Source organism: Eulemur rufifrons, chromosome 4 (assembly GCF_041146395.1).
Source record: "Eulemur rufifrons isolate Redbay chromosome 4, OSU_ERuf_1, whole genome shotgun sequence".
NCBI lineage: Eukaryota > Metazoa > Chordata > Mammalia > Primates > Lemuridae > Eulemur > Eulemur rufifrons.
Genome location: NC_090986.1, coordinates 28,424,894 through 28,440,897, shown reverse-complemented (window position 1 = coordinate 28,440,897; position 16,004 = coordinate 28,424,894). Strand labels below are relative to the sequence as shown.

The 16,004-nt window shown below is 35.5% G+C and overlaps 1 protein-coding gene across 1 annotated transcript in view; it reads left to right on the top strand.

Moving 5' to 3' along the window:
- Positions 1 to 16,004, top strand: part of GPC5 (glypican 5) — a 1,319,614-nt gene that overhangs the window by 309,780 nt on the left and 993,830 nt on the right. Inside the window, exon 5 of the mRNA XM_069467101.1 lies at positions 11,028 to 11,153. Within this exon, the coding sequence (XP_069323202.1) occupies positions 11,028 to 11,153 (126 nt within the window). The remainder of the gene's footprint in view (positions 1 to 11,027; positions 11,154 to 16,004) is intronic.

Genomic DNA, 16,004 nt, shown 5'->3' with positions numbered 1-16,004 from the left:
CTCTTTTTAGAGGAGGATGCTTTCAGAAAGGGAGCTTTTTACTGGGACATTAAATGGTAATGTGTTGGGTTTGGAAGGTCATTGAAAAGTGAGGAATAGAGGCATCTCTCCTAATTCTGGAGATGGCTATGAACTTCCAGCTCAGGGCTAATATAAAATTACAAGAGTCAAACATGAAGCACCTGCCTGGAAAGAACTCTCTGCAAAGGGTCTGTGAGGATATTGGTGTGTTTTGTGTGCTGCTTTCCATTTCTCCTTCCCATTACTTTCCCTGTTGCTCCCCAACCTACCACCTTAACCCCTTTAACTTTGTTGAGAAATCACAGTAAATCCTGTAATAAAGAGAAATCGTGTCATGTGAACAAGACTTCCTATGCAGAAAGGAAAACCTGGAATCAGTTATCCAGGAAAAAAAAACTCCTTCCCTTTGAGAATGGTGCATCTTTAGGTCACAGTTTCCATAATGAGCAGTGGGTTCAGGTGGGGTTCAGAGAGCAGACTTTGAGTTACTCTTTTAGAAAAAAAATATGAATTTTTTTCCTTTTTAATCAAATATGAATGTAATGTGCTTGAAACACGTTTTCATTTCTGATAAGTGGCGCCATACATTGCATTGTTTCTCAGTGATGTATTCACCCTCTCCTCCCATCTCTCCATACATCACATAGTTTATAGAGAAACAGGCCAAGAAACTAGACTCCAACTCTTCCTGTAGCCCATCTAACTGTATAAGTTTAATTATTTTCAAGCATTTGCAATGAGAACTGTTTTTGTTGTAAAAGAGAAATCTAAATATTTTTCTGTTCTAAAGATTTCTATAAATATTTTGTCAAACAGAATGACTTAGGTGAGAATAAAGTTAAATGATTAAATATAGATTCAGAACAGCAAGAGAGAATAGTCCTTATCTAGAAACATGTAATTATATATTTCCTCTGCTGAGCGGGAGACTGGCATTTTAAATGTCTACTGTTTGACAGCTGTGGTCCGACATCTCTACAGGGCCCAGCCTGCTCATTAATGCCACATTAACCTTAACTTCGCCTCAGGCCATTAACTAGCAAACTGCACATTTGACCTTTGTTCTACAGATATTTTCAAACAGTGTGCTAGGCACTGCTTTTAATTTGGGTTCTGTATTATGTGTGGACTGACTTTAGGGGTAAAAAAAAAAATCAATTTATGTCATTAAATAAAGAAACATGTGGTCCAAGACATTCCACAGAGAAAAGCTCCATTTGAAAATAAGATTCTTCTCCAATACTTTTCCAGATAATTAGCTTTGCTCAAAATTAGAAATAGTCTCTAATTTTTTGTATTGTATTCAATGGGAAAAAAGAGTGGAAGTGCAATATGTGACAATTTATAAATGTTTTAAATGAAACAAATTCCCACTTGATTGAGAGGTATGACTTTTGAAAATAGCTTTGTTTCAAGCAATGTCTAATTAAATGACATGCAAAATCAAATGTAGATTAGAGCCATATACCATAAGGTAAATAGCTCCCCAGAAGACCAGCAAAGTTTGAAACTATATGCCAGCCTTATAATTTAAAACATAAATTAGCTTAGTGAAATATTTTGGTAGACTACACTAGTGCTGTGATATCCAATTTATGGAATATTATAAAGATAATTTAAATTTAAAATTTAAGTTAGACCTATATTTATTAATTTGAAAGGGATTCATAATATACTTGATATACTATTAAGTGAGAAAAGCCAATTGCATGCATGAGTATAGCTTGGCACTAATTTTATAAAACCAAACCATCTCTATCTTTCTATATCTGTCGGTTTATCTGTTTATCTTTGGTTGCTTGTTAGTGTGCAAGTAGAGAAAGCTGAAGAAAGATAAACACTAGACTGTTACTATTGGTTACCTGAGGAGGGAGGGATGGAAACACAATGGAAGGACAGCTATCAACTTGCTCTTCATGTGCCTTTTAATTATTCTACTACTTAGAAAAAGATATGTTACTTTGATAATTAAAAATGACTAAAATAAATCATAATAGTATGGCCAGTGGGAAGGGTTGCTCAATTTTACAATAGTAACCGAGGATTCCTTTGTCAACAGACCCACAAATGACTACTTCAGGGTGGGTTGCGTTTCCTTTTGTATTATTTTACCACGTGATATATCAAGAGACCTTGCTGGCACTCTTGGCCTCCAGGGTATGGGAAGCAATGAAGCAATAACTATGCTCGTCCATGTTTCTCCCTTGCCTTCAGTGAGCTCAGGGCAAACAAGTCTGCAGGCTATGAATGAGCAATTGTGCTACAGCTTTTTTCTGCTTTGCTGTGCTAGCACAGGGTACAAAGCTGGTCATTAGCCAGTGATTAGAATTTACCCCACTCCCTGCTTCCTGCACCAGACATTTCAGACTGGTCAAAATATATAGAAAACTCTGGTCTGAACACATTGCATTCTAAGTGCATATTTTGACAGGCAGAAGTGATGTATCTGTGTTTTCTAGTGTAACAGTCTACTAATGAGTGTGTTTTGTTAAAAATGTGATAATTTCTGTAAATGTTTAAGAACAGATGGGAATATTTTTCTTTTTTTTTTTTTTTTTTTTTGAGACAGAGTGTCGCTTTGTTGCCCAGGCTAGAGTGAGTGCCGTGGCGTCAGCCTAGCTCACAGCAACCTCAAACGCCTGGGCTTAAGCAATCCTACTGCCTCAGCCTCCTGAGTAGCTGGGACTACAGGCATGCGCCACCATGCCCGGCTAATTTTTTTTTCTATATATATTTTAGTTGGCCAGATAATTTCTTTCTATTTTTAGTAGAGACGAGGTCTCGCTCATTGCTCAGGCTGGTCTTGAACTCCTGACCTCGAGCGATCCACCCGCCTCGGCCTCCCAGAGTGCTAGGATTACAGGCGTGAGCCACCACGCCCGGCCGGAATATTTTTCTATCTAAAGATCATTCAACTTTGATTTATCAAGTATCCAATATCAACCAGGCATTGCTAAGTGATGGAAATTTTAATTAATTCATTAAACAAGACTTCAAAGTCTGCATTGACTAAATGCCAAACTGAACTATACCTTAGTTACTTGTCACAAGTCTTTTCACTTCTCTGGTCTTCACTTTATTTATAAAATAAGAGGGTTGGGCTATGTCTCTCATTCTCAATCCTGGGTACACATTAGGATCTCATAGAAAGCTTTCAGAAAATCCAGATGATTGGGCCCCACCCAGACCAATAGACCTGATAATCCGAGGGAGAAATCTAGCTCTACAGTTTGAAATGTTTCCTTGGTGATGATAATGTGCAGATAGGACAGAGAGCTGCTAGGATAGAGAGCTGCTGGGACAGATGATCTCTAAGGCTCTTTCTATCTCTGTCTTCACAACACAGCATATCTGTGATGTATTAATTATGATAGCTATCTTACACAGCAGTGTGACTAAATATTAATGTCACTACATATTATTTTCAACATTACGTATAAATAAGAGCTGTCTTGAGCCTGTTTAGTAGAGTCTGGCACAGCTTGCAGCCCTGCCCTACAGATTCCTTCCACTTTCTAATGCAACACACCAGGAAGTTCTGTCTGATGTTTTGTCATGATCTAGGAATAGGTCCCCTAATTTAAAGTTTCCCAAGCCACCTGTGCTCTTTAAGAACTTTAAATTATCATTATCATTTCGTAAAACACATTTCTTACAGGAGATTCTTTTTTTGGTTTTTCAAATTTTATTTATTTATCTTCTAATTTCAGAATATTATAGGGGTACAAATGTTTGGTTACATGGATTGCTTTTATGCAACTTGAGACAAAGTTATATGTGTGCCCATCACCCAGATAGTGTACATTGTACCCATTAGATATGATTTCACACATCCCCTCCTTCCCCCTCCCACCTGCTTGATTTCCATTGAGTTTTGCTTTTATCTGTGCATATGAGTGCTGTTAGGTTAGTTGAAATTTAATAGTGAGTACATATGGTGATTGCTTTTCCATTCTTGCACTACTTCACTAAGGAAAATAGTCCCCACTTTCACCTAGATAGTTACAAAAGGAATTAACTCATTTTTTTTTATGGCTGAGTAGTACTTCATGGTATATGTATATCCCACATTTTATTAATCCATTCACAAACTGATGGGCACTTGGGTTGATTCCACATCTTTGTGATTGTGAATTGTGCTGCAATAAACATATGAATTCAAGTGTCTTTTTGATAAAATGACTTTTTTTCTTTTGGGTAAATACCCAGTAGTGGGATTACTGGATCAAATGGTAGGTCTACTTTCAGTTCTTTGAAGAATCTCTATACTATTCTCCATAAAGGTTGTACTAGTTTGCAGTCCCACCAACAGTGTAAAAGAGTCCCGTTCTATACACATCTACACCAGCACTGATTGTTTTAGGAATTGATAAAAGCCATTCTCACTGAGATTAGGTGATGGAGTTTCTAATTCTAGAAGCTGTTCAAAACTAAGACTGCATCTGTGACTATTTCAACAAGAATTTGCTGAGTGCCTCTTGGATACCAAACTAGGATCCAAATCCTGGAGATACGAAGAAAACATGGCTCTTTCCTTTAGAGAACACTTTCTCTACTTGGGGAAGCAAACTTACAAACAGAGGAATTATTATACCAGATAGGAAGGACTATAATATGGCCAAAGACAAGTGCTACATGAGAAACAGAGGTGAACCAACAAACACTGCATAGGTTGGTCAAGGAAGGAGTTAGAGAGAAGGTGAGGTATAAGCTGGATCTTGTAGGATGGGCAGAAGGTTGAGAATGAAGTAGGAAGATAAGGCAATTCCAGTGGAGGAAACTATGTGCTAAGCCTAGAAACTTGTTCATTAAATAATGAGATGTTTTATGCAATGTGTGTATAAGTATGTGGCTTTTGACTGGGGTAGGTGAGTAGAGGGAAGGGAGACTGTCATGGAATGAGGCAAAGATATAAAGAGTGGGAGGTCATGTGCTATGGTAAGACATTTTATCCAAGTGGTTTAGCATTTACAAGCAGGGAAATGGTACTGCGGATTTCTAATGTTGATTCTGGTTAGAGGATGGGGAATGCATTAAAGGGAAGGGGATCAAATATTAAACTGTTGCAAGCCCAAATAAGAAATTAACAGTTCTTGTCTGGCTCAGACATAGAAGCTTTGAATAAATATTCAGATAAAGAACACTTTCCTGTTTTCTTTTAAATATTTTCAAAGTGTTCCTCTTAATAATTATATTTGATTTCTGTATTCTAGAAATGTTTCAAAGCCAAGATGATTAGCAGATGTATGTGATGCAGTCCCTGAAGGATAATTAGCTGACACTTTTAACATCTCCCTGCATTTATTATGCTCCAAGTTTTAACTAGAAATATTTTCATAACAGTGGAAAAATATTGTATGGATTCAGTCACTCTCCCAGCAACTTAAATTTAGAATCATTCTCAGAATACAGTATTTTATTCATTGAGATATTTTATGTAAAACTGGAAAAGGAGTCAAGTGGGTAGTAGTTTGAGCACTGACCTGGGAACTGAGGTGTGAATTCTTGTAATAGGACCAACATTATTGGCTCTGTGGCAGTAGGTAAGTCTTTTTGACCTCAAAATGGCTACTAATGCTCTAACACCTTCATTTCCTGCCAATTCAATTATTATTTTTTCTATATCTAATCTGGATCCCCTGGTTCTTCAATGCAAGCTCATTTTGCAACACTAAATTCCTGTGATCTAAAAACTGCCAAGCACAGAATATTATGTTCCAAAGTAGGATTTCCCCTCAAATTTCTATCTTCACAAACCAAAACTTATCTCAACATTCACACAGACTTTCTTCCCTTATTTTAGGCTTAGAGAATCTTCTCCAAAGCTAAGCACTCTATTTGTTTTCAGTAACCCTTCCTCATCCTCCTTTTCAAAATTAGCAATGTATCAATTATTAATTTCCTTCTATTATTATTGTATCAATCAAGAAAGACTAAGTTATGATGCAGTAGCAAACTTCCCCAACATGCCATTGACTTAGAACAATAAAACTGTGTTTCTGTTCACAACCTGTGTCCATTTCAGATCAGCTGAAATTACTGTTCAAATTACCTAGACTTTAACAATCAGAATGACAAGAGAAGCCTCCGTCTGAGACATGCCAGTCATAATGGAAGAGGAAAACAGCAACTGGCAAAGCCACATTGGTTCTTTTACTTAAGCCTGAAAGGAACATACAGTACTTCTGCATACATTTGCTAGAACCCAAAGCAAGTCACATGGCTAAAGCCACCTTCAAAGGGTAGCTTTACTCTCTACTATGTGCCCAGGAGGTAGAGAATTGCAATGTTGGAGAACAAGCTAATGACAGCAAACCCTTGTTATCTCCTCCCCTTTATACCTGAATATTTTCCAATTTCTTCCATAGTTAAACAAATGTATACATGAAAAAACCTCCTTTAATTTCCCTTTTTGGGACTCTCCACTTACAGTTTCTCACCGTCTTTTTAATGCTCATCGTACAAAAAATGTGAAGTCTATTACTTTGAATGCTTTAATTATTGTTTCAGTTTGCTAGGGCTACCATAACAAAATGTCACAGACTGAGTTACTTAAACGATAGAAATGTATTTTCTCACAGTACTGGGGATTGAAATTCAAGATCAAAGTGCCAGAATGTTTGATTTCTTCAGAGGCTTCACTCTTTGGCTTGCAGACAGCCACCTTCTCCTCTGTTCTCATGTGGCCTTTTCCTCTGTGCATGCGCATCCCCATATCTCTTTCTCTTCTAATAAGGACACCTGTCATATTGGATCAGGACACATCCATAAGACCTCATTTAACCCTAATTATTTCTTTAAAGGCCGTACCTCCAAATGCTGTTACATTAGGGTTAGGATTTCAACAGATGAATTGGGGGTGGGAGGTACACAATTCAGTTGATAATAATTATGGTAACCACATAGGGAGGATGCTTTCAGTATTTTATTAACTTCTCATAATGGCACTTTATACTTGGAGAATCTGTCTAATTTCACTAAATTCACTCATTTTTTAGTTTTCATAGTACTTTAACTTTGAAGTTTTCTTCCTTTGCTCTTTCTACTTCTGACATACTGTTTTCCTAAGAGATTTTGTCTATATCCATGACTTCAGTCACCACCTCACTGGGTGATGGGTCTCACATCACATGTCCTGTCCACTGGGTTCCAAGGTCACATATTTAATGGAAAACTTCCATGATATTCATGGTTCTCGTACCAATAACATAAGCTTTATCTGAGTGCTGCTTCGAAATGTAGTATCTCTGGCCCTCACTCAGAACTACTAAATCTGAATCTGCATTTTGGCAAGATCCCGAGATGACATTTACACAGAGTAAGTTAGAAGGCAGTGTTCTCTCTCTGGATTTCTCTATCTGGATGTTCCAAAGAAACCTCAAACTGAGGATGTCAAGAGTGGAATTACCAATTCCTTAGTTTTCACTCACTTATTAATTTGATAAATTTTGTTGGGTCTACTCTATGCCACCACCACTGCTCTAGGGTCTGTAGTGTGAATAAAACAAAACAAAACAAAACAAATCTCTGCCTGCCTGAATTTTTTTTTTTTTTTTTTTTTTTTTTTTTTTGAGACAGAGTCTCACTCTGTTGCCCAGGCTAGAGTGAGTGCCGTGGCATCAGCCTAGCTCACAGCAACCTCAAACTCCTGAGCTCAAGCGATCCTCCTGTCTCAGCCTCCCGAGTAGCTGGGACTACAGGCATGCACCACCATGCCCGGCTAATTTTTTTTTTTCTATATATATTTTTAGCTGTCCATATAATTTCTTTCTATTTTTAGTAGAGATGGGGTCTCGCTCTTGCTCAGGCTGGTCTCGAACTCCTGAGCTCAAACGATCCGCCCACCTCTACCTCCCAGAGTGCTAGGATTACAGGCGTGAGCCACCGCGCCCGGCCATGCCTGAATATTTTATTCTAGAGCAGAGAGACAGATAGGAAACAATAAAGCCTAATAAATATGTATATTACATGGGAGCCTAGAAAGTGATATGTGTCTTGCAAAGATGAAAATTTTTAGCAGGATGAGGATGACCATAAGTATCATGTGGGACACTGAGAAGGTAAAATTTCCTTTCCTTAATTTCTTATCTCTGAGAGTGGCACAACCATCCTCTCAGTCACCTCAGGGGGAAAAAAGACAATTAGAAATTGTCTGAACATTCTTGCTTTACCTGTCAATTCTAGACTGCTAATGTCTTTCAAATCTATCTATTTTTATGCCGCCCACTGGCAGGTTCTTTCTTACACCCTTGGTTTTTCTCCCTTTGAGGTCAGAGCACCCTAGGTGACCTCCTTGCTTTTCTGTTTCCATCGTTGCTGCCATGATGATGCTGTTGCTTGCTGGAAAATTTTTAATATCTCCAGCTGCCTTCTGGATAACACAGAAATTATGATCAATGAGACTGATTAGGATATGACCTCTTCCTACCTTTTTAACCATAATTCATTCCCATAATCACAGCCCCCACAAACTAAACGGCATACTACCTTGTATTCTTTTTCCTATTACCTTTGCTCATCCTGGTTTTTTGTTTTGTTTTGTTTGTTTTTCACAGAACACTGAAGTACTACATTGTTTTGTAAATATTTCCTGATTCCTCTCCTGTCTTCAAATGTGTCACTATTAACACTGTTTTATTATTGTGGGTTTTCACACAATGTGTGTTTTTAAAAGACAAAGACTCTTTTGTTTACCTGGCAATCCCTAATGCCAACACAAAAGTTAGTGCTCAGTAGTGTTTATTACCTTGTGACCAATAAGGGATAGCTATGATCCCCGGAAGGAGTAGAAATCTTTTAAAAGACAATCCTTTCAGAGCAAGTATATGCAAAGGTGTGAAGGCATGTTTAAGAAACAGCAAATACCTTACTTGTGTGAGTCCTTAAAGTTTGATTTGGGTTGCTGTTGAAATTGAGGTGAGAAGGTACCTTATATACCTTTCCAAGACACTTGGATTTTATGCTGTAGACAGTAGCCATTGAGGCACCTTAGGCAAGTGAGTGGCATAATCTGTGGAGTATCATATTTGAATTTTACAAGGTGGCTCTCATTGAGGATGGGAGGTGATTGTTAAGGGAAGAGACTGGAGATACATAACTCTACTTCATTAAGTCTAGAGAAAGATGATAAGGGCTTGGACTATGGCAATGGCAGTACAGCGCTGTGAAAGGAGACTGGGAGAGACAGATGCAGAGTTTTCCACACTAGGATCTATTCATTGTGAAGGGACAGATTAACCTAGGGCACTATTCACCAAGATTGGAGTAGGCGGTTTGGGGTCCATAAAAAATGTCCATTTGGTTTTACACCATCATTTAAAGGTCTTAACATTACATCCATTTGTACCTGGTCTCTTCATTTCTAGAAGACTCTTTGATTCCAAACCAGTGATCATTTATAGTGAATAAAATTCAGGACAAGAGTTGCAGATCCTTCCATTCATTAAACCTCACCTTTCTAAAAAAGAGCTGACCTGTTTCCTCAATTAGATTTTAGTAGCTGCAAGAAGCATAAATCTGACTCAAATCTTATATTTGTTATGACTGATCAAAAAAGAAAAGCTGTTTTTTCTTCCTAGAACAGTAATTATATTATATATTAACTACTTTAAGTCAGTTTTCTCTACTAGAAAATGTCTTTCCAGGATGGCTATGTCCCTACTAATCGGAATGCATGAGTTGAGTCAGATTTATGCTTCTTGTAGCCATTTTGTTATCACTTATTTGATCAAACTTTGCTAAAAATTTGGTTAAATACTCATCAAATACTTGCCGTGATAACTTCTGGTTTTCTCTATGAGTTCTGATGTTATATATTTGAAAATCACATTTATCCTTCCAACAGATCAAGTCCAGCAATTTCCACAAATAGTTCTTTAAGAACCAATGTTAGAGAGAATTATAAAATCAATGAAATTGAGCAACAATGCTGTCAAAATCAGATTTAATTTTTAAAAAATTTGTTACTCTGGCTATAACTTAGAGTCACCCCTCTTCTTAAATCTCATTTTTAAAGAAATTGTGTTTTTAATTTTAATGAGGGATGCCGTTTCATAACTGCTGCATCTCAACTGCTCATTCCATGAATTTCTAAAATTTGCTTTCCTTCCGTTTCCTTTCCCTGCCCCTTCCTTCTAGTCTAGAGGTCATCTCCTTTGTGTCAGGCTAGGCCTTTCATTTCTTTTTCCAAAATACTTGTTTATGTCAAAAAAGTCATAACTAAAATCTTAGGATTTGGTCTTTTGAAATGATAAAACTCAAGTTTTCAGTACTCTAAAGCCTTGGTTTTAAAACTCAAAAATCTTTTCATTCTAAATTTAATGAGAACACAAACAAAAGCAAAAAATGATTTTTTTTAAATTGTCCCTCCTATAATTGATATGGGGAGAAGAAGTAGTGTGGGAGGAAAAGAATTTTAGTTAATGTATTATTCCTTCTAATAACTTTAATTTTCATGCTTCTGAAATAGAATATATTACATATATGAGTTTTGGGTCATGTTTGGTAAAGACACATTACTTTATGTTCTTAGATACCAGAGAAAAGATTCAGATAGGAAAACAACCCAAGTCTACTAAACTGTTAATCAGTAAGCAATCAATTAGCATGTTGCAAACCTCTGACATTTTCTACATGGAAAAGAAAATAATTAGTATCACAATGGTTTATATGCCAGCAGCTAGTGAGGACTTTAAGGGAGGCTAAAGGAAATGGTGGGTGTGTCTGTGCACCCTTATATACTATTCATAACTTCTTGGACCTGGGGTTATACAAGATTCATAGCTGGGGAAAATTTTTATTTAAAGAGTAAATTCAAACGCCAGCATTCATTTTTAGAAAATAATGCATTTTTGTCTTGATGGTTAAAAAAATATTTAACATATATGGAAATTAGTAGAGAAAATAAAAAATTTATATCCTAAACATTATGTATAAAAATACATAACATTTATGATGACCTTTGTTATGAATTATGGTTTTAATTGTTTTCTTTGTTCTTCCTTCAGAGAATTTATCAACAGCCTTCGACTGTACAAGTCATTCTATGGAGGCCTGGCTGATCAGCTTTGTGTTAATGAATTAGCTGCTGCTGAAGGAGTACCCTGCTGGAATGGAGAAGATATAGTGAAAAGGTATTTTGCACATTGTGGTCTGTGAAAACCTAGTGGCTACTTTCATCCTTGCTTTTTTTTCCTGAATCCTGAATGGATTACATCAGTTTTAACTTTGTCACACAGTTGAGGGTACACATTAACTTCTCTTCAGTTTGCTAAAAAAAAAAAAAAAAAAAGAAAAAAAAAACTCATCCTTTTAGACACTTTAAGAAGTATTAATATAATAGCATTCTGTGATATTTTGAAATTTCTCTTTTTTTCTACCTATGATTTACCCAAAAGTCTCACTTTTTAAACTACACATCATTTATTTCCTATCCAATGTGTCTGTGTTGTTTATCAAATATTTTAATTTTTTCACTGAACTTCATGAGTATTAGAAAGTGAGGAAATTCAGTGAAATGTGAATTCCTATGCAAAGATTCATTGCTATATGAATGTGTGTCTTATCAGTATTAATATGCCCATCCTACAGTGACCTATTAGAGAGAGAGTGGGGGGAGAATATAATAATAGCGGGGGCACATTTATGTATATCTGTTTGACACATTGTTTATTTGTGTGTTGTCAGTTGTTCTCAAACTTAGGAGTGAAATTTCATTTTTACCTTTTTTCCTCCCTGTCTAGAATTTCTTTGACAGTATTTTTTTTTCTTTTGCTTTCTATAACTGATTGTACTCTTAAGAAATCTCCTGAGCTTGAGAAAGTCATAAATTCTCCCTCTGTGGTCAATAAAACTGGTTGGGGAATAGTCCCTTGATTTGCCAGTGCTGGTGATTATTATAGGATGTAGGCTAATGAGGCTTTGTGTTGGACTTTGAATCTATTAAAGAAGTGTATAAGTAAAATGTATTTTTATTTTATGTAAAATAAATATATTTTTATTTATACACTTGATTTTTTGGACTTGAATATATTAAAAAGTAAACTTTGGATTTGAATCTGTTAAAGTATACTTTATTTTGAGCAGTCTGCAATAAAGAAAGATAGGGTATTAAATTTTCTGACTTATAAACACACCTACTGTCTATGAAGATAGGTGATTTAGTAACCACAAAAGTGATGAGTTTATTTGAAATATTATTTAGCAAATTAAATTTATTTTGATAAACATATTATAGTTAACTTTAATATGATGAAAGCTGTTTACATATTTTGGGTGATCATTTTCATTATAGTTAAAATTATTTAATATATAAAATCTGAAATGATTCTTTTATTGTCAATATCTGAGTATCTCATAGAGACTTAGAGGTCACTGAAAAAAATTATTAAAGGCAAGAACTGTAATTAAATAAAATATTTGGCAGATATGGCTAGTGCTCTTTTTTCATTATGTTCCTTGGACATTGAAATGTAAGAATTTTCTAAACATTTCTTTCTTGCCTTTATTGAGAGCAGTGATAGCATGCATGATTCTTTGTGTTTTTATACATTCATGTCAAAAAGATTTTTGCTTCTTAGATCTAGTAATTAAATTCTACTTTGACTTATAATGTTTCTTTTCACCTTGTTCAAACTGGAATTGAACTTCTTTGTGTAAAAGTAACTAATGACAATCCCATGGTGATTAATGAAAAATTTAGTATATAAGGTGTGTGTGTATAAAATCCATTATGTTACATTATATCATCTGAATCTAAAGTTGCAAGAACCTTAGTTTCAATTTGTCACCTTCCTCTGTTGACTAGTTGGTCTGGGTTTCTATAATAGGAAATACTATTGGAGAAACCAATGATTTTGGAAACTTTTCAGAAGGATACTATTTTCAACTCTAAGATTGTATTTTCTTCTACATAATGTATTTTAAAGACCTCATTCATGGTTTATGAATACGTAAAGCACATCTTTAGCAAGAATTCTCTGTGGAAAGTGTCCACATTTCTGATAAGCAAAGTGAATAAATGATTCTTAGTATTCTCATTTGCTTTGAGCTCATGCCTTCCCTTTCCTGTGAACAAGTTTTGCTTTGCTTTGCTTTATCTTTCTTTGAATAATTCTTCTAACCTTATTGCCTTAATGGGCATTTTCCCATTCTTGAGCATATTTTCCTCTTCCATCCCTATCTCACGGGTCTCCCACCTATTCCTACATGCCTTGGTTCCCAGGCCAGTAAACAAGCCTCATCTACTCCAGGCTCCCTCCTACCCTCTCTGGTCCACTTCCAACACGAACATGCTTTGGCCCTGATGATCTTGGAGCAGTGAGCTAAGGTTTTCACAAGCGTTATCTCATTTAATTCTCCAAAGACTTTACTCCCTAATGCTCTGAAGTAAGTTGACTGGGTTGTATCTCTTTTCTAACTCTCATGTGTACTTTACTTTTTAAAAAATTTAACTTAAATTGTAATTCTATGTATGACTCAGTCAATTCTTGATGTAAATTTAGGATGGGATTCTTTTTTGATGCAAACTCAATGAAAAAATATAAATATCCATCAAATCTGATTGATTATGGTATATTTACCATGAAGTATTTTCTGTATGTATATATTTTTTAATTTTTTTAATTTCAGCATATTACGGAGTACAAATGTTTAGGTTACATATATTGCTTTTGCCTCACCCAAGTCAGAGCTTCAAGCCTGTCCATCTGCCAGACGGTGCCCCTTCCCCCCACCCTAATCTGCCCGACACCCCATGAATGTTATTACTATTTATGCATTTAGTGTTGATCAGTAAAACCAATTTGATGGCGTGTACATGTGGTGCTTGTTTTTCCATTCTTGGGATACTTCATTTAGTAGAACAGGCTCCAGCTCTATCCAGGATAATACAAGAGGTGCTAGATCATCATTGTTTTCTGTGGCTGAGTAGAACTCCATGGTATACATATACCACATTTTATTAATCCACTCATGTATTAATGGGAACTTAGGTTATTTCCACATCTTTGCAATTGTGAATTGTGCTGCTATAAACATTTGAGTGCAGATGTCTTTTTTATAGGATGTCTTTTGTTCCTTTTGGTAGAAGCCCAGTAATGGGATTGCTGGATTAAATAGTAGTTCTACTTGTAGCTCTTTGAGGTATCTCCCTATTATTTTCCACAGAGGTTGTACTAGTTTGCAGTCCTACCAGCGGTGTATGAATGTTCCTATCTCTCCGCAACCATGCCAACATTTATTGTTTTGGGACTTTTTGATAAAGGCCATTCTCATTGGAGTTAAGTGATATCTCGTAGTTTCGATTTGCACTTCCCTGTTGATTAGAGATGTTGAACATTTTTTCATATGTTTGTTGGCCATTTGTCTATCTTCTTTTGCAAAGTTTCTGTTCATGTCCTCTGTCCACTTTTTGATAGGGTTGTTTGATATTTTCTTGCTGATTATGTAGCATTGAAAAGTATACATATTTATATCTGCTACTGTGGAGTGCTTTTAAATAATTATTAAGTAAATATAGCTAGAAACAAGATAGTATGTATTTCATCAGCAGATATGAAAAAGTAAAATAGATATTTATGCTGGTTTTGTATAGAATATTAATGAAGAGTTACAGAAAAATTGTTAATATGCCTAACTTTAGGACAAAGTACTGGGGTGGGGCTTTAATAATATTTTTTAATTTGTATATGCATATTTATTTGTAATGAAAACATCTTATAGTGATGTAAGAATTATGGGTCATTATTGTTTTCTATTTTTTATTATAATCTTGGTAAAAAAATAAAGGTCACTTTGTAAAAAGTTCTTTTTATGCATTTAACATATATTAATTTGGATTTTCACAGTAATTTTGTAATATGGTTTTGTGAAAGCATTAATGATTATGTTTCAGTATTGAACTACTGGATCTAATAGGGTTTCTTTATAGTGTCAAGTCCTGATGACTACTACAATCTTCAGTTATTAGCCACTCTCTCCTTGAGAAAAAATGAACTATAGCAGTGATCAGTGGTGAAAAAAATCTAAGTAATCCTCATATAAGATATTCATTTCAGAAACTTGCAGTTAGTTGAGATAAATAATGCCATTCAGTTCTGAGGAAATGAATACCAAGTGAATGTATACCAAATTTGGGAATGATAGACTGTTTTCTTCTTTTATGGTTGGGTTATAATACTCACAAGTTCATTCTTAGAGAAGTTATGCCAAACACTTCAATAGGCTAAACTGGTGGCCAGGATTGATTCTATCATTCATTATAAGAATGAAGTGATTATTTTGGTAACATTTCTTCTCCTGCAGGCATTTTTTAGGAGACGATTGATAAGATTATTTATGTGGACAGACATTCTGTCTCAAAGAATAGGAGAACTCTACAAACTGTTTCAATATCATGACAGTCCTGTAAAATTGGGTGAAATCTATGTGCTCATCAAAAGAGGAGGAATTTCTTTGTCATTGAAGATGAAAATGTCTCAAATTAATTCTATGTATAAAAAGAGTATAATTTTTGGAACAAAAGCTATTTAATTCAAATGACTTTAAAGACTGTTCATATCATTTTACTCCACTGCAACACGGAGGTCAACAGTTCAACTTCTCATTTAAGACGAAAATGTGTTATTGAATCCATGTAGCCTATATCTCTTTAAGTCCCTCTTATCTACCCCTCCTATCTCTTCATCATGAAAAAAAATTGTTCTCTGAAAGGCATGTCAGTCCCGACTCTGTTCTCAGTTCTCTGTGATTGCAAATTGATTGTTTAATGATTTGTACTCGTCTTTCTGGGCATCGAAGTTCAGGTGACAGCTCCTTAATTACCAGGGCTTCCTTTTCCCTTTTGATTAATAGACAGATAATCCAGTAACTCTCCCTTAGTCTCCATGAATTTATGACCTCCACAACAACTCTTAAGCTAGCCAGTAGCTTTTAAGTACCCTAGTAAAATGAATATGCCACATTATTTCTACTTCATCTTGATG